This window comes from Nomascus leucogenys, chromosome 5 (genome assembly GCF_006542625.1).
Source record: "Nomascus leucogenys isolate Asia chromosome 5, Asia_NLE_v1, whole genome shotgun sequence".
NCBI lineage: Eukaryota > Metazoa > Chordata > Mammalia > Primates > Hylobatidae > Nomascus > Nomascus leucogenys.
The window spans coordinates 139,473,107-139,491,284 of NC_044385.1; the positions used below are offsets into that span (position 1 = coordinate 139,473,107).

General features: G+C 51.8%; 1 protein-coding gene across 1 annotated transcript in view; it reads right to left on the minus strand.

Annotated features, from left to right (window-relative positions):
* Nucleotides 1–631: 631 nt before the first annotated feature.
* The window catches only part of GRTP1 (growth hormone regulated TBC protein 1), a 38,828-nt gene continuing 21,281 nt past the window's right edge, over nucleotides 632–18,178 (minus strand). The window contains exons 6-8 of the mRNA XM_003279767.4: nucleotides 2,387–2,559; nucleotides 2,129–2,314; nucleotides 632–1,025 (exon numbers count right to left, since the gene is read on the minus strand). Of these exons, the coding sequence (XP_003279815.1) occupies nucleotides 936–1,025; nucleotides 2,129–2,314; nucleotides 2,387–2,559 (449 nt within the window). The 3' untranslated portion in view covers nucleotides 632–935. The remainder of the gene's footprint in view (nucleotides 1,026–2,128; nucleotides 2,315–2,386; nucleotides 2,560–18,178) is intronic.

An 18,178-nucleotide genomic window follows, 5' to 3' on the forward strand; every position in this document is an offset into this window, starting at 1 on the left:
TAGGGAATGGTGTTGGAGTGGCCCGAGTGCCTGGCACGGTTGTCTGGTTCATTCGTGTAACATGATAATTTTTAAATCATTAAAAAAATTACCTTTCATACATAGATACCATGGAATACTATGCAGCCATAAAAAGGTATCAGATCTTGTCCCCTGCAGGGACATGGATAGAGCTGGAAGCCATTATCCTCAGCAAACTAACACAGGAACAGAAAACCAACCATCACTTGTTCTCACTTCTAAGTGGGAGCTTCTGATGAGAACACATGGACACAAGAAGGGGAACACCACACACTGGGGCCCATTGGGTCGGGGGCAGGGAGAGCATCAAGAAGAATAGCTAAGGGACGCTGGCTTCATACCTAGGTGACAGGATGGTCTGTGCAGCAAATCACCATGGCACACATTTACCTGTGCAACAGACCTGCACACCCTCCACCTGTACCCAGAACTTAAAAGTTGAAGGGAAAAAATTACCTTTCTAAAGAGAGACCTTTCTGCACCTACTATGTGCAGAAGCCTCACGTAAACTGCACGCTCTGCCACAGAAAGGAATGGAATATTTACACTGCCGTTGGTAAGACCTCAGTGACCACTCACTATGTTAATTTCCAGTCAACTGAGAAACTGATCACAAACTCACAGGCATTGGCATACTTTATTAGATACAAACCCACACTCATATTTTATATATTATTGCTATCTCGGGTAAAAATAAATTTTCTTTAAAAAGTATGACTTCATAGGTAGTCATCAAAAGCTGGTAGAATGACCTGATTTTAAACTGTTCTTTTAAAAAATTCACAACTAAAGTGTAGTGATGCCAGGTATTTACAACACTAAAAAGGAAAGCAGTGAAAGTTGGTCCAGTGTCAACTCTGGAAAGGGGAATGGTCGTCAGTGCAGAGACGAGCAATGCAGGGGACAGGCAATGCTCACCCCTGTGCCAGCAGCCGGGCCCTGCAGCTCTCGCGGAGCTTGGCGATGGTAGCCATGGATAAGCTTCCAGGTTCTGAAAATATTTTCTGGAAGGCAAACAATTAGTTTAAAAACAAACCCAACAACACATTTCTACCTTAGCTCTCCCAGACTGGCAGACAGACAGACGGGCCTCATGTGAGGTGAGGGAGGAAGAGTCCACATCCAAGGGGTTCTGGGGTGACCCACAGATTGTCACCATCTCACTCCTGCCCTGGGGCCTAGGACTGCAGCTCTGCTGCTCATAAATGTTAGATGAGTCAAACAGTTGAAGGAAAGACCATCTGCTTCCTTTGGACTTTTTTTTTTTTTTTTTTTTTTTTGAGACAGTCTTACTCTGTTGCCCAGGCTGGAGTGCAGTGGTGCAATCTCGGCTCACTGGGCTCACTGCAACCTCCGCCTCCCAGGTTCAAGTGATTCTCGTGCCTCAGCCTCCCGAGCAACTGGGACTACATAAGCGTGAGCCACCACACCTGGCTAATTTTTGTATTTTTTAGTAGAGACGCGGTTTCACTGTGTTGGCCAGGCTGGTCTTGAACTCCTGACCTCAGGTGATCCACATGCCTTGGCCTCCGAAAGTGCTGGGACTGCAGGCGTGAGCTACCGTGCCCAGCCAACATGGTCTTCTCTTTGATGAAGCCCCGGCTGCTGAAATCTCGCCCACGTTTGCCATGCTGCACCTAGAGTGGCCCTGAGCCTCCACTCCCTCTTAGGAAAACACTGACTCCCGGGCCTGAGCCTCTCCTGGCGTCTTGGCTTCCTCAGGCCTGTCGGGTGCAGCTCCCACAATGCCCTCATCAGGGCCTGAGTTTATACACCCTGCGCCAGGCCCAGGACCCAGTGGGGAGACCAGGCCTCGGGAAGCCACACTTCTGGCACCACACACAGCAGGTGAGTACAGCCATTAGGACCAGGAGCAGCATCTGCAGTGCCAGAGCCAAGAAGACAGGGCCGCCATAGACGGGAAAGCCCTCGGAGGCCAGGCACAGGGGGCAGATGCAGGACAGAGCCGGAGGCTCATCCTGTGCCCTGTGCTCACTGGTGCCCGTCCTGTGCACCCTCCGGGTGGTCAGAGCAGCCCCCGGGGCTGCAGGTGAGGTGGGGCCCCGTGGGAGAGGGGACGGAGCCACGTGCAGCCCCACACACTCACCTGCATAAACGTGTGACACTCCATCACGAAACTCCCTTTGGTTATCTGCTTAAACTTATCGCAAATGTCTGGAACGCTGGTGGCTTCCAAAATCAACTCCTGGTGCTGCTTAATTAAGGTCAGGGCCACCCGGAAGATAATCTTCGAGCCTTCGTTAAACAAACAGTCCCAGATCCGAAGCACTGTCTGCAGAGACACGGGAACCCAGCATCACTCCCTGGCGGCCCACCCGCCCCGGGGCCGGAGTGAGGCGCTCACCTCCACGGGCAGGATGTCCACAAACAGGCAGATGAACCAGCGGGACACCAGCAGCGTCCACAGCACACCGAGACGCTCCATCAGGGCCCCCACAGCCGGCAGCTTCGCCCGCACCAGCTCCCCGAGGACCTCCTGGTCGGTCTTCAGGCCCAGCATGGCCGGGCTGTAGTAATCTGCCAGGCAGGGGGGAGAAAAGACCCCAAGACACTCCCGTCACCTCCACAAGCCCCGTTCCCCTTGGAGCCAGACAAAGACAACAGGGCCACCCCAGGAGGACCCCTCCCAAGAGGGAGGGACAAAGTTGGAGAGGAAGAGTCGGGCTGAGGCCTGCAGACATAGGGCTCGTGGGGAGCGGCGCCCACAGCCAGGCCTTTCAGGATGTCCCTGAGGCTGGAGGGATAGGCTGGATGCCGCCTGGCTGGGCATCAGTTAAAATCTGCAGGTGGAGGGCCGGGGGGGTGGCTCATGCCTGTAATCCCAGCACTTTGGAAGGCCGAGGTGGGTGGATCACCTAAAGTCAGGAGTTCAAGACCAGCCTGGCTAACATGGCTGAAACCCCGTCTCTACTAAAAATACAAAAATTAGCCGGGTGTGGTGGTGGCAGGCACCTGTAACCCCAGCTATTCGGGAGGCTGAGGCAGGAGAATCGCTTGAACCCGGGAGGTGGGGGTTGCAGTGGGCCGAGATTGCACCACTGCATTCCAGCCTGGGCCACAGAGCGAGACTCTGTCTCAAAAAAACAAACAAAAATCTGCAGGTGGAAAACAGAGTCCCAAGGAGCTGCAGGCACCCCCGTGTTCCAGCAGAACCATTTACAACAGCCAAGAGACGGAGGCGACCCACGTGTCCGTCGGCAGACAAGTGGATTAGCAATGCGAATGTCCACACGATGGAATATTATTCAGCCTTAGAAAGGGAGGGAGTCAGGCCACAGCAGCGAGAGGGAGGGAGTGACGGGACCGAGATTCCGTCTCGGAAGATGAAACAGCTCTGGAGAGGGCGGCGGCAATGGTTACACAGCCAGGTGAGCGGCCCTCGTGCCACTGAACTGCACAGGGGAAAGACATGGGTAAGATGGTACATTCTATGTTCTGTGTATTTTACCACAATAGAAATAAAACGTACTCAGATAAATACTTCCAACAGCTTGCCCTTCTTTTGAATGGACATTTGTCTTACCAAAGCACTTTTGTGTTTACCTACGTAATTTTTTAACTTGTTCATGTAATGAGTTATAGTAAATTTTATTTATTTATTTTTTGAGACGGAGTCTCGCTCTGTCACCCAGGCTGGAGTGTAGTGGCATAATCTTAGCTCACTGGAACCTCTCTGCTTCCTGGGTTCTCCTGCCTTAGCCTCCTGAGTAGCTGGGACTACAGGTGCTCGCCACCACGCCCAGCTAATTTTTGTATTTTCAGTAGAGACAAAGTTTCACCATATTGGCCAGGCTGGTCTTGAACTCCTGACCTCATGATCTGCCCGCCTCAGCCTCCAAAAGTGCTGGGATTACAGGCGTGAGCCACTGCGCCCAGCCTGTTCTTGTTAATTCAATATCTTGGTTAAAATAGAACCATCACAAACACTGATGCAACATCACAGTCCTGTCACTGCTTTTCAGAGTAAGCACACAGTGAAGTCGGTTTAATAGTAAATACTAATGCCTCTGAAGGTGATTTAGCCAGAGCCAATTCAGTGAGCAAGCGCCAGGGATTAAAAACACCTCCCTTCCATATCCTTGTTCTGCACCTGCCGCTGGGGTTCTGAGCGCTTTGCTCATCTTTCACCTTCTTAGCTGAGCACATACCATTCCAGCTGGGGAGAGAGGGGTGAGGAACCATCAATCAGTGCCCACCCTGGTTCTGCAGGTGGCCCCGATCCCACAGGTGGTGTGGCAGGGGGGCTTGAGTGCTGGGCAGCAGGGGGTCTGCAGAGACGCACAGCCTGACCTTGGCCCCAGACACAGAGAAGCTTACAGCAGCTTCCAAAAATAGAGGCGCTGAACTCATTCCCTAAACTCCACCAGGCTGAGCAGGCCACCAAGGGGAGGATTAAATTAAAGCTGCAGCTTCTTTCCCTTCCTTGAACATCGAGGGCAAGGCGGTTCCTCCCAGGCCCAGCCGGCGCAGCAGCTGCTCCCTGAAGGCTGAGGGGCAGGCACTGATGTTCCCAGGTGACCACCTCATCTGGTCTCATGCCACTATCCCCCAAGGCTCCTTGTCCCTGTCCTTCTGGGGACATCATGCCTCTGCAAACCACCCAACACTGTGCATTCATCACCGAGGCTCCTGGATGGCACCTGCCGGGCCAGGACAGGGGGCACAGCTCTGACACTCCCCTGCACACCCCTCAGGGTCTGCGATCAGACGCGAGCAGGGGCCACACAAAGACGGTGGCCACAGGCGTCTGCACATGGCTGTGGCTTCCTCCTCTCTACTTCATTTCCACTCTGCACGTCTTCCTCCGAGAGCAGGTGTGAGTCCCAAGACCACTCTCTCACACGCACTCATAGGCCAGTTCTCCACCCTGGTGCTTTCAATTTGAAAACAAAAGGTGTGAGTTGAAGACTCAGTTTTTTTTTTGAGACAGGGTCTCAATCTGTCGCCCAAGCTGGAGTGCAGTGGTGCTATCACAGCTCACTGCAGCCTCAACCTCCTGGGTTCAAGTGATCCCCCTGCCTCAGCCTCCTGCGTAGCTGGGACCACAGGTGTGTGCCACCACACCCAGCTAATTTTTAAATATTTTTTTGTAGAGAGAAGATTTCACCATGTTGCCGAGGCTGGTCTGGAATTCCTGAGCGGCCAAAACATTAAATGGTTTGTGCAGCCTTCTGTGAAGGGAGTTTCCATTCCCAGGGGCGTCTCCCTCTCCCTTTCCCTACCAGGAAAGACACCCCTGAAATCTGCATCTGAAACCTTACAAAGCAGCCTTGTGGACTAAATTTTCCTGATTCCCTTCCCCGCCCAGAAGCCTGATGCGTCTTAAACCTTACAAAGCAGCCTGTGGACTAAATTTTCCTGATTCCCTTCCCCGCCCAGAAGCCTGATGCGTCTTAAACCTTACAAAGCAGCCTGTGGACTAAATTTTCCTGGTTCCCTTCCCTGCCCAGAAGCCTGAAGGTGGCAGGCTGCCCAGGACGGTGAAGGCACTCAGGCTCCAGCCACGCTTTGTGTCTCCCGATCTGGGTGCTCTCCAGGGTGTGCGTGACACACGTGTTGATAAGCGTCTTTTTCTCATTCATTATTCAGTCTTCCGCCAGTCCCATGTACAGAGCCCAGCTGGGGGACCTAAGGTGTACAGGGGAAGACCTTTCTTCCTCCCTGACCACCGACAGTTAAGGAAGGTATAATCCACGCATAACACACTCTGCAGTGCCATGGAGACATTGGGAGAGAGCTTAAAAATTACTGCATTGGCCGGGTGCAGTGGCTCACCCCTGTCATCGCAGCACTTTAGGAGGCCGAGACGGGTAGATCACCTGAGGTCAGAAGTTTGAGACTAGCCTGGCCAACATGGTGAAACCCCATCTCTACTAAAAATACAAAAATTAGCTGGGCGTGGTGGCCAGCACCTGTAATCCCAGCTACTCAGCTACTCAGGAGGCTGAGCAGGAGAATTGCTTGACCCAGGAGATGAAGGTTGCAGTGAGCCGAGATCGTGCCACTGCACTCGCACTCCGGCCTGGGCGACAGAGTGAAACTCCATCTCAAAAAAAAATAAAAATAAAAATAAATTATTGCAAGATGTGTGGAAATTCCCACCACGTGATGTCAAATGAAAAAGATGGGATGCCGGACTACGTACAAAGCACTCCAAGTGTTTCTAAAATAGCCGCCCATGTGCACAGAAAGATGACCCAGGCTTGCACTGAAAATACCATCTGTGGGGCTCACCCCCACTGATAGGGGTAGTGGGTGGTTCCGATCTTTATCTAGACTTCTCCCTCTTCTTCAGTATTAACACAATGGGAGTGACTCATAAAAGATAATCAGAAAATGGTTACATGAATGAGATAATGGCGTCAATGCCAAGGAGGGAGCTGGGCGCCCTGGTGGGTGGGGGCTGTAGCTGATGCAAATGTGTGCATGGAAACCTGGGTGTGTGCATGGGAGCCCGGGTGTGTGCATGGAAACCCGGGTGTGTGCATGGGGGGTGCGGGGGTGTGTGCATGGAAACCCGGGTGTGTGCATGGAAACCCGGGTGTGTGCATGGACCCGGGTGTGTGCATGGAAACCCGGGTGTGTGCATGGAACCCGGGTGTGTGCATGGAAACCCGGGTGTGTGCATGGGAGTCCGGGTGTGTGCATGGGAACCCGGGTGTGTGCATGGAACCCGGGTGTGTGCATGGAAACCCGGGTGTGTGCATGGGAGCCGGGTGTGTGCATGGAAACCCGGGTGTGTGCATGGAAACCCGGGTGTGTGCATGGGAGCCCGGGTGTGTGCATGGAAACCCGGGTGTGTGCATGGGAGCCGGGTGTGTGCATGGACCCGGGTGTGTGCATGGAAACCCGGGTGTGTGCATGGAAACCCGGGTGTGTGCATGGAAACCCGGGTGTGTGCATGGGAGTCCGGGTGTGTGCATGGAAACCCGGGTGTGTGCATGGGAGTCCAGGTGTGTGCATGGAAACCCGGGTGTGTGCATGGAAACCCGGATGTGTGCATGGGAGCCCGGGTGTGTGCATGGGAGTCCGGGTGTGTGCATGGGAGCCCGGGTGTGTGCATGGGAGTCCGGGTGTGTGCATGGAAACCCGGGTGTGTGCATGGGAGTCCAGGTGTGTGCATGGAAACCCGGGTGTGTGCATGGGAGCCCAGGTGTGTGTATGGAAACCCAGGTGTGTGCATGGAAACCCGGGTGTGTGCACGGAAACCTGGGTGTGTGCACGGGAGCCCAGGTGTGTGTATGGGAGCCCAGGTGTGTGCATGGGAGCCCGGGTGTGTGCATGGAAACCCAGGTGTGTGTATGGAAACCCAGGTGTGTTCATGGAAACCCGGGTGTGTGCACGGAAACCTGGGTGTGTGCATGGGAGCCCAGGTGTGTGCATGGAAACCCAGGTGTGTGCATGGGAGCCCAGGTGTGTGCATGGAAAACCAGGTGTGTGCATGGGAGCCCAGGTGTGTGCATGGAAAACCAGGTGTGTGCATGGGAGCCCGGGTGTGTGCATGGAAACCCAGGTGTGTGCATGGGAGACCAGGTGTGTGCATGGAAAACCAGGTGTGTGCATGGAAAACCAGGTGTGTGCATGGGAGCCCGGGTGTGTGCATGGAAACCCAGGTGTGTGTATGGAAACCAGTCGCAGCTCTCCTGTGAAGAAGCACCTGCCCAGCCCCGGCTTCCATCCAGATAGGAGGAATCCACCTCTTCCCAACAGACAGGGTCTTTGCTCCTCACCTGAGCCACAGAACTGACCGTGGCAGAGACCAGGTGCATGACCTGGGGGTTGGGGGCACAGGGACGGCTGCTACCAGGATGGCCTTGCCTCTGTGAGTGACCACAGCTGCAGGGCTGGGGTACCAGGAGGCACGGGCTGAAGCATGGGAGGCGGCCCAGGAGGAGATGCCAAGAAGGCACAGCAAGGAGAGCCAGTGCAGGAGCCACCCGGGTGCCCACCCAGCAGCTGCGCACCCCCACCGCCCAAGCCAGCCTCTCTGCATCTCTTTTCCTGAGGAGACTTCAGCATGGCACAGCCCTTACGGGGCATGAGCCTTCTCAGACACAGCTCAGGTCACAGCAAGGAACCTGCAAGGCTGGTTTTGCTGTTTGGTTTACTTTTTTTTTTTTTTTTTTTTTTTTAGACGGAGTCTCACTCTGTCGCCCAGGCTGGAGGGCAGTGGCACAATCTCAGCTCACTGCAACCTCCGCCTCCCAGGTTAAAGCGATTCTCCTGCCTCAGCCTCCTGAATAGCTGGGATCACAGGCATCCGCCACCAGGCCTGGCTAATTTTTTGTATTTTTAGTAGAGATGGGGTTTCATCATGTTGGCCAGGCGGGTCTCAAATTCCTGACCTCAGGCGATCCACCCACCTCAGCCTCCCAAAGTGCTGAGATTACAGGCGTGACCCACCATGCCTAGCCTTTTGTTTACATTTTTAAAAATGTATTTTGGGCCGGGTGCCATGTCTTATGCCTGTAATCCCAGCACTTTGGGAGGCCGAGGTGGGAGGATTGCTTGAGCCCAGGAGTTCCAGACCAGCTTGGACAACAAAATAAAAAATAAATTTTAAAATACCTAGCCATGAAATAGTAACAATAAGAACTGCACAAAGAACCCCCACATCCCCATCAGATTTCCCGACTGTGAACATTTCAGCACATTTGCTCCCCCATCACCTCCCCATCTGCACGTGCACCACACATAGGTACACACATGCACACACCACACGGACACACACGTGCACACACACCACACACAAGTACACACGTGCACACGCACACCACACACACGTGCACACACAGGTACACATGTGCGCATGCACACCAGATGCACACGTGCACACACATACCACACACAGGTACACGCGTGCACACACCGCACGGGCACACACGTGCACACGCACACCTGCCTCCATCCCCTGGACTGTGTGAGGCAGAGCTGCACACCCACTGCCCCATCACACCAAATACTCCAGGGTGTGCTTCCCCAAACAACAGTATGGCCACTTCAAAACGAGTCAACACCGACACCACCTCCCAGTTCCCAGATCCCACCCGAGGTCTTCAAGCACTCCGTGAGTACAGTTCCCACAAACACATCCCGAGGAATCCACCCAAGAACAAGCTTCAGGAGCCACACTGACAAAGGCCCAGGAGCCACACTGACAAAGGCCCAGAGTTTCCTGGAGAAACAGGCGGGTCCAGGTCTGGGGCCCATGGGATGAGCCCAGGGTAGCCCATCCTGCAGACTCGAGGAAGCCGTCGGCACCACAGTCACATCCACGGGACTCAGGGGCCAACCAGAAGAGGCTCCCGCTGGCCACAGATGGGGCAACCTGAGCTTCAAGAAGGATAAAAACCCTCCAGTGTGTGCAGCCCAGGAGTCCACAGTTACACGGACACACAGCACTGACCCACCCCCTTCCAGTGACCAGACGCCAATTTATTATCTTGAGGATGGCGACATAGTCCAGGGATTCAGCATTTATCCCGCCTCTTCTAATGCACTCATGACATCGGGCCTTGATTCAGACACCAGTCTGCAGGAACCTTCGAGAAGGGCCCAGCCGGAGGGCACCGGGGTATCCCCATCAGGAAAGCTTGCGGCGCCGAGCTCGGCGGGTTGGCTTCCTCAAGTGCTTGGACAGGAAGAGAAAGAGGTGCAGATTCCCATGCACAGACTGAAGGGGCCCAAGGGTTCCTCACGTGTAACGCGGGGCAATGCTAAGACACACAGCCCAGGTGCCCATGCGCATGGCGAACTGCAGAGAACAGCACAGAGCAGCGTGGTCATAGGGAGATGGGATCCAGTCACAACCTTTGCCAAACTCACGAATGCACCCGTCACCGCTGCACCGTACGCTTGAAATGGAGGGACTGTGGGATAAGTGGATTTCACCTCAACAAAGATTTCTCTTCAGTGCCTGTGCTTTTATTGTTTTATTTTATTTATTTATTTTTTTGAGATAGGGTCTTGGTCTGTCACCCAGGCAGGAGTGCAGTGGCGTGATCTCGGCTCACTGCAACCTCCACCTCCCAGGCTCAGATAATTCTCCTGCCTCAGCCTTCCAAGCAGCTGGGATTACAGGTGTGCACCACCACGCCCAGCTAATTTTTGTATTTTTAGTAGAGATGGGGTTTTGCCATGTTGGCCAGGCTGGTCTTGAGCAATCCGCCCGCCTAAGACTCCCAAAATGCTGGGACTACCGGCGAGGGCCACCACGCCCACCTCAGTGCCTGCACTTTCATATTTATTTATTTATTTTATGCTAGGATGACAGGTGAGGGCCACCACGCCTGTCTCAGTGCCAAGAACCACCACGCCCGTCTCAGTGCCCGCACTTTTATATTTATTTATTTATGTGTGTGTGTGTGTGTGTGTGTGTGTGTGTGTGTGTGTGTGTCCCAGGCTGGAGTGCAGTGGCGAGATCTTGGTTCACTGCAGCCTCCACCTTCCAGGTTCAAGCGAGTCTCCTGCCTCAGCTTCCTGAGTAGCTGGGATTATAGGTGTGCGCCACCATGCCTGACTAGTTTTTGTAGTTTTAGTAGGGATGAGGTTTCGCCATACTGGCCAAGCTGGTCCCGAACTCCTGACCCCAGGTGATCTGCCCACCTCAGCCTCCCAAAGTGCTGGGATGACAGGGGTGAGCCGCCGCGCCTGGCCCATGCATGCGCTTTTAGAAACATGTAAAGTGTCTCACACACAGGGGACATCTTGGGACAGATAACATGAGAAACTCTCTGTAGGGTCCGGAGGACTGAGAGGGAGGGACCTGCTTCCCCTCCGTCCCCACCCTGCACTGCTACGACCGCCTCCCGCTAGCCTGTGACTTTTGCACCTAGAAGCTGACTAGTTAATAAAATTAAAGTCAGCTGCAAAGATAAAGCAATCGAGAACAACAGAAAATAAGAACAGCAAATGCTTACCTAGGTATTAACTCAGTTCAGAGTGATAAATCAGTCATGCACGGAAACAGTTTCATCCTGAACTGAACCACTCTTGTGGATTCTCAATTTGAGATTATAAATAAGCAATAAAGTTGTCTTAGGGTTAGAATGAGAAACTGGTGGAAATCTTCAATTTGCTAGACAGAACAAATCTTTAAACAGAAAAAAAAAAAAAAAAACCACGTAATCCTTCAGGCAAAGGAAAGACTTTCTAACTGGGGAGGGCAGAGCAGGGAGGGCCCCTCTGGCCTCGGGTTCACCAGGGAGAGCCGTGAGCAGCAACAGTGGGCTCATCAGACAGCTGCAAACATGAGCACCACAGCCCGGCGGTGGAGGACTGATGGCCTTTTCCTCTTTAACTTCTGTAAGTTTGGCTTGGCTAATTCTTTTTTTGTTTTGTTTTGTTTTGAGACGGACTCTCACTCTGTCACCCAGGCTGGAGTGCGGTGGCGCGATCTCGGCTCACTGCAAGCTCCGCCCCCCGGGTTCACGCCATTCTCCTGCCTCAGCCTCCCCAGTAGCTGGGACTACAGGCGCCCGCCACCACGCCCGGCTAATTTTTTGTATTTTTAGTAGACATGGGGTTTCACCGTGTTAGCCAGGATGGTCTTGATCTCCTGACCTCGTGATCCACCTGCCTTGGCCTCCCAAAGTGCTGGGACTACAGGCATGAGCCACCACGCCTGGCCAAATTTGGCTAATTCTTAAACCTATCAGTTTTATAATGCTAAAAAGTTTTTTATTTTTAATATTTATGGATACCTAATAGGTGTACATATTAATGGGGTCCATGTGATATTTTGATACAGGCATTCAATGTGTCATGATCAAACCTGGGTCACTGGAGGCTGGCCGTGGTGGCGCATGCCTGTAATCCCAGCTACTCGGGAGGCTGAGGCAGGAAAATCGCTTGAACCCAGGAGGCGGAGGTTGCAGTGAGCCGAGATCGTGCCATTGTACTCCAGCCTGGGAGACAGAGCGGGACTCAGTCTCACGAAAGACAAAAAACAAAAACCTGAGTAACAGGGATCCACCCACATTTACCATTTCTTTGTGTTGGAACATTCCAAATCTTCTCTTCTAGCTATTTTGAAATATATGTTACTGTTACCTATAGTGGGTCTCACCTAGCAACACTCGGTCTCACTTCTTCTAACTGTAGGTCTGTAACCATTAACGAGCCTCTCTATCCCCCTCCCTTCCCGGCCTCTGGTAACCGCCCTTCTACTCTCTGCCTCCATGAGTTTCATTTTTATTTAGCGCCCACATGTGGGTGGGAACATGTGATATCTATCTCTGCGCCTGACTTATTTCACTTAACACGTTGTCCTCCGGTTCCCTCCATGCTGCTGCAAATGACAGGATTTTTTTTTTTCTTTTTGAGATGGAGTCTTACTGTTGTCGCCCAGGCTGGAGTGTAGTGGTACAAACTCAGCTCACTGCAGCCTCAACCTCCTAGGTTCAAGCGATTCTTCTGCCTCAGCCTCCTGAGTAGCTGGAATTATAGGTGCCCACCACCACGCCTGGCTAATTTTTGTATTTTAGTAGAGAAAGGGTTTCACCATGTTGACTAGGCTGGTCTGAAACTCCTGACCTCGGGTGACCCACCCGCCTCAGCCTCACAAAGTGCTGGGATTACAGGTGAGAGCCACCGCACCTGGCCAGGATCTCATTCTTTCTAAGGCTGAACAGTACTCCATTGAGTGTGTGCACCCCACTTTCCTTATCCATCCATCTGCGGTCAGACACTTCGGTTGATTGCATCCTAGCTGAGGGAGCAGTGCCATGGTGAATGCTGGAGGACAGACGCCCTTCAACAGAGTAACTTCCTTTCTTTTGGAAACACGCCCAGCAGTGGGAATAAGGTAGTTTTTTTTTTTTTTTTAAGGCAAAATAGGTAATTAAAAACAAACAAACATGCAAAGGGTTCCTCAGCCTCTAGGTGTAAGATTCAGTCCCAAGTCCTCCTCTGAAGGGAAAGTGCCCTCCATGTGCTGAGCACTAGGAAGGGCCAACTTGGACCCAGCACCAGGCCAGGATCCTCCACTGCTGCCTGCAAACACCATCGATGGGAGATCAAGAACAGGGGGGCTCTGGCCGTGGTTGGGGGCAAGCTGAGGGGGGCTGGCTTCGGAGCCACCCACTGGGGTGGCCCTGCCTACACCCACACTAGCTGTGCAGGACACCAGCCCCTTGCCCTGGGCCCTACCTCTGCACTGGGAACAAGAGCCCCACCTGATGTCCTGAAGCCCTGAACACAGCGGACACACGAACAGCCCTAGAACTGCACCAACCATCCCTCCAGACAGCAGACACACGAATAGCCCTAGAACTGCACCAACCATCCCTCCAGACAGTGGACGCTTAAACAGCCCTAGAACTGCACCAACCATCCCTCCAGACAGCAGACGCACGAATAGCCCTAGAACTGCACCAACCGTCCCTCCAGACAGTGGACGCTTAAACAGCCCTAGAACTGCACCAACCATCCCTCCAGACAGTGGACGCACGAACAGCCCTAGAACTGCACCAACCGTCCCTCCAGACAGTGGACGCACGAACAGCCCTAGAACTGCACCAACCGTCCCTCCAGACAGCAGACACACGAATAGCCCTAGAACTGCACCAACCATCCCTCCAGACAGTGGACGCTTAAACAGCCCTAGAACTGCACCAACCGTCCCTCCAGACAGCGGACGCACGAACAGCCTTAGAACTGTACCAACCGTTCCTCCAGACAGCGGACGCACGAACAGCCCTAGAACTGTATTAACCAACCCTCCAGACGGTGGACGCGCACAGGCCAAGTGCCCGCCTGGCGCTCAGCCCTAGAACTGTACCAACCATCCCTCCAGACAGCAGATGCGTGAGAGTGAGAGGGCTCTGGGAAAACCCACCACACTTCCCAAGTGCCCTGTACAAATTTCCAGATTCCAGAAAAGGTGCAGAGAAGCTACCAGGAAATAATGTTTCTGATGTGCTTACGCTGTTACATTTCACAGGTAAAAAGCTAACAGACCCGTTACATGTCAACTAAATAAGCTGAGGCCAGGCGTGGTGGCTCAAGCCTGTAATCCCAGCACTTTGGAAGGCTGAGGCGGGAGGATCACTTGAGCCCAACAGTTCGAGACCAGCCTGGGCAATTCAAGAAGACCCTGTCTGTACTCAAAATAAAAAAATTAGCTGGGCGTGGTGGTGCACACCTGTAGTCCCTGCTAGATGGGAGGATCACTTGAACCCAGGTCAAAGGCTGCAGTGAGCTGTGATCGTGCCACTGTACTCCAGCCTGGCAACAGTGACATCCTGTATCCAATAAACAAATAAATAAACTTCAGAAGTAGCTAAGATCTCTGGTTAAATACTTGGTAGAAAACTGAGCAATTACTTAAATTTCAAGATCCCACTAAATTAGATCAACTATCTTGAATTCAGCAATTTGTTAGCATACAACTCAATTAAACTTTATCTGCTATAACTAGGAGACCCTGAATGGAAAAGCAGCAATGACTTTTTTCCCTAATATATAGAGTTCTTTTAAAAAAAAGTAGCTTATGGCGAAAGCTGGTATCAAGAGGCCTCGGATTGTACAACGTGCCTTCTGTGCAACCCTCTCATGGAATAAGCTCACAGTTAAGGTGCAAGGCCCGAGGCCCACAGGTCTGGTGAGCCCGGCCACCTGGTGACTCAGTGCAATCTGATCCCAAAACAGCTGCTCCTGACCCCAGAGACGAGCCTCCTGTGACAAAGCCAGCCCAATGGGGGCGTGGCCCAGGCCACGTGAGCACCACCCTCAGGACGGGTGACCTCAGTGAACCCCACTCGGGAGGACGCAGGAAACGCACCTCCGACGTGGCAAGTGCGGCGCCAAGAGCCTCCCTCCACCCACCTGTGCTCACGGGGCTGAGCCGTGGTCCCCACAGAATGTGCCTTGTTGGTCCACATCTCGGCCAGTCCTTCCAGCCAGAGCTGAGGTATTTCTATGTCGAGTTATTAAAACCTGACCTGTTTCCCTATTTTTGAGAGGAAACCAGGTCAAACCCATCTTTCAGGACGTAGAGTGCTAATTCAGGGCTGCACTGACTCATGACTGACGCAGTCTCCCGAGACGTGGCCCCCTCCACCCTCAGTCACGCGGCAGGGCCCGGTCAACCTCCTTCTTCCTGCGTCCTTTCCATGCCTTGTTGGGATGGTGATTGATGGCCGTCATCTTCATGGGCTCTACAAGAGGCCGCGGTGTGGCAGGTGTTATGGGCTGAGAACTTGGGGTGTGGGGCGTCTGCATGTGGATGGTCACAGGCCACGGGGAGTGTGTCCTCAGGTCACTTCCTAACTGAATTGGGATTAGAGGCATTTGCTGGTAAAAGTAAATCCCTTAACTGGACCCCCTCTAAGTGACTCATGAGCAATGGACCAGTCTCCTGCCTTCCTCAACAAAAGTGGTGAGGGAAACCGGGGAGGCAGATGTGGGGTGCAGGCTTTGGGCAGGGAGGCCTGGGATGGGATCTCAGACTTGCTGGCGGACTGTGTACAAGCTACTTAATCCCCACCAGTCTCGGCCTCCTCCAAGGAAAAAGACGACAATGTGCACGACATTTTCAATGCCCAGACGGACTTGCACCCCGTGGTCACTGCCCCACAGCAGGGAGCTTTCATTTTGTGTCACGGGCCTGGAGGCCTCGGTGGCTGCAGAAGGCTCCAGGCCAACCCCAGTCTTTCCATTTCCACCTTCATGCTCACCAGGGAACTCGGCCATGGGTTCACAGGTCTGCTGGCCATTCCGGGCTCTATTTTGTAAATTGCCTGTTAGGCACATTCTTCACCTGATGTTCTGCTGAGCTGTTTCTTTTTCTGCTTGGATTTTTTTTTTTTTTTTGAGACAGAGCTTCACTCTTGTTGCCCAGGCTGGAGTGCAATGGTGCAGTCTCGGCTCACTGCAACCTCTGCCTCCCAGATTTAAGTGATTCTCCTGCCCCAGACTCCCAAGTAGCTGGGATTACAGGTGCACGGCACCACGCCCAGCTAATTTTTGTATTTTTAGTAGAGACAGGGTTTCACCATGTTGACCAGGCTGGTCTCGAACTCCTGACCTTAGGTGATCCACCCACCTCAGCCTCCCAAAGTGCTGGGACTACAGGCATGAGCCACCATGCCCTGGCTTTCTGCTTAGATTTTTAGAAATTCACACAGTCCAGACGCTAACCCTTTGTTAATTATATGGATCAAAGATACTTTCTCAAACCAGCAGCTTATCTTATTACTTTGCTTATGATGTCTCTTATCAAAATTAGTTTTTAAATTTTCATGTAATTAAAATTATCGATGCCTTTTATGCTTTTTGAATTATGTTCAAGAACTTCTCCCCTACTCCCACATGACACGACTGTTCTGTATTTTTTTCTCTGAGTTTCAAAGTTTTACTTTTTTACATGAGTCTTAAATCCATCTGGAAATGAAATAAGGGTTTAATTTTGTTTTCTTCCATACAGTCAACTGTCACTGAATTATGTTTTAAACAGTCTTTTTCTCATTAATTGATGCATCTCACAAAAGACATCCCCATAAATTAATAGATCCACAGACTGGTTGATTTCTATCTGGCTTCGCAATTCTGTTTCATTGGTCTGTTTATCCATTCATAACCTAATACCACACCATTTTAATTATTAGAGCATTATAATATATCCCCAGTGTTCTTCTTTCAAGCCTTCTTGGCTTGGCTTTGCCCTTGATTATTCCATATGATTAAGCCATCCTTGGATTTCTGGAAAAAACTATCTCCAAACTAAAAAAATACTTCATAATCATCTATAGATTCAAGTTGCTAATATTAATAATTAACAATTACATACTTCTATTCATCAGTGAGATTAGCCTGTATGGTGTGAAGGCTATACTAGCTTCATAACATGAAGTGATGAGCAGTTTCTTTTTTTTATTTTCTGCAAGATTGATTAATTAATCAGTTATTTAGACAGGGTCTTGCTCTGTCACCCAGGCTGGAGTGCAGTGGCACTACCACAGCTCACTGCAGCCTCGACCTCTTTAGCTCAAGTGATTCTCCCACCTCAGCCTCCCGGGTAGCTGGGACCACAGGCATGCACCACCCAACGTGCTAGGATTACAGGTATGAGCCACAAGATTTATTTTTAAAAAACAGGAATTAATCACAGCGCTTTGGGAGGCCAAGTCGGGAGGACTACTTGAGGCCAGGTGTTCAAGGCCAGCCTGGGCAACATAGCAAGACTCTGTCTCTACAAATAAAAAAAAAAAATCAACTAGGCATGGTGGTGCCCACCTGTGGTCCCAGCTAGTCAGAAGACTGAGGTGGAAGGATCACTTGAGCTAACGAGTTTGAGGCTGCAGTGAGCCATGATCACACCACTGCACTCCAGCCTGGGTGACAGACTGAGACCCTGTCTCTAAAAAATACAATAAAATGGCCAGGTGCAGTGGCTCACACCTGTAATCCCAGCACTTTGGGAGGCCAAGGTGGGCGGACCACCTGAGGTCAGGAGTTTGAGACCAGCCTGGCCAACATGGTGAAACCCCGTCTCTTACTACAAATACAAAAATTAGCCAGGCGTGGTGGCAGGCGCCTGTAGTCCCAGCTACTCGGGAGGCTGAGACAGGAGAATGGCATGAACCCGGGAGGCAGAGCTTGCAGTGAGCCGAGATTGTGCCACTGCACTCCAGACCGGGCGACAGAGCGAGACTCCATCTTGAAAAAAATAAATAAATAAAACAATAAAATAAAAACATTAAAAAGCAGGAGTTACCTGTAACCCAGTGTGCCCACGCACACACCCATCAGATGTTCTATTTTCTCTCTCAAGTCAACTTCGTTAGGCTTTTTTTTTCTCAGAATTATCCATTTCTGTCTCTTCATTTTCTTCTTTTGATTCTTAAAAATCTTTACAAATCTTCAAACTACAGCACCTTTTCATTTCCACTATATCTTATCCATTTTTTTTTTTCTGAGATAAGAGTCTCACTCTGTCGCTCAGGCTGGAGTGCAATGGCATGATCTTGGCTCACTACAACCTGCTCTAAACCCATGAACACACCATTCACCACTGCACCATACGTTTGAAATGGGGGAACTGTGGGATATGTGGATTATACCTCAACAAAGATTTCTCTTCAGTGTCTGTGCTTTTATGTGTGTGTGTGTGTATGTACGTTCATATATACTTGAG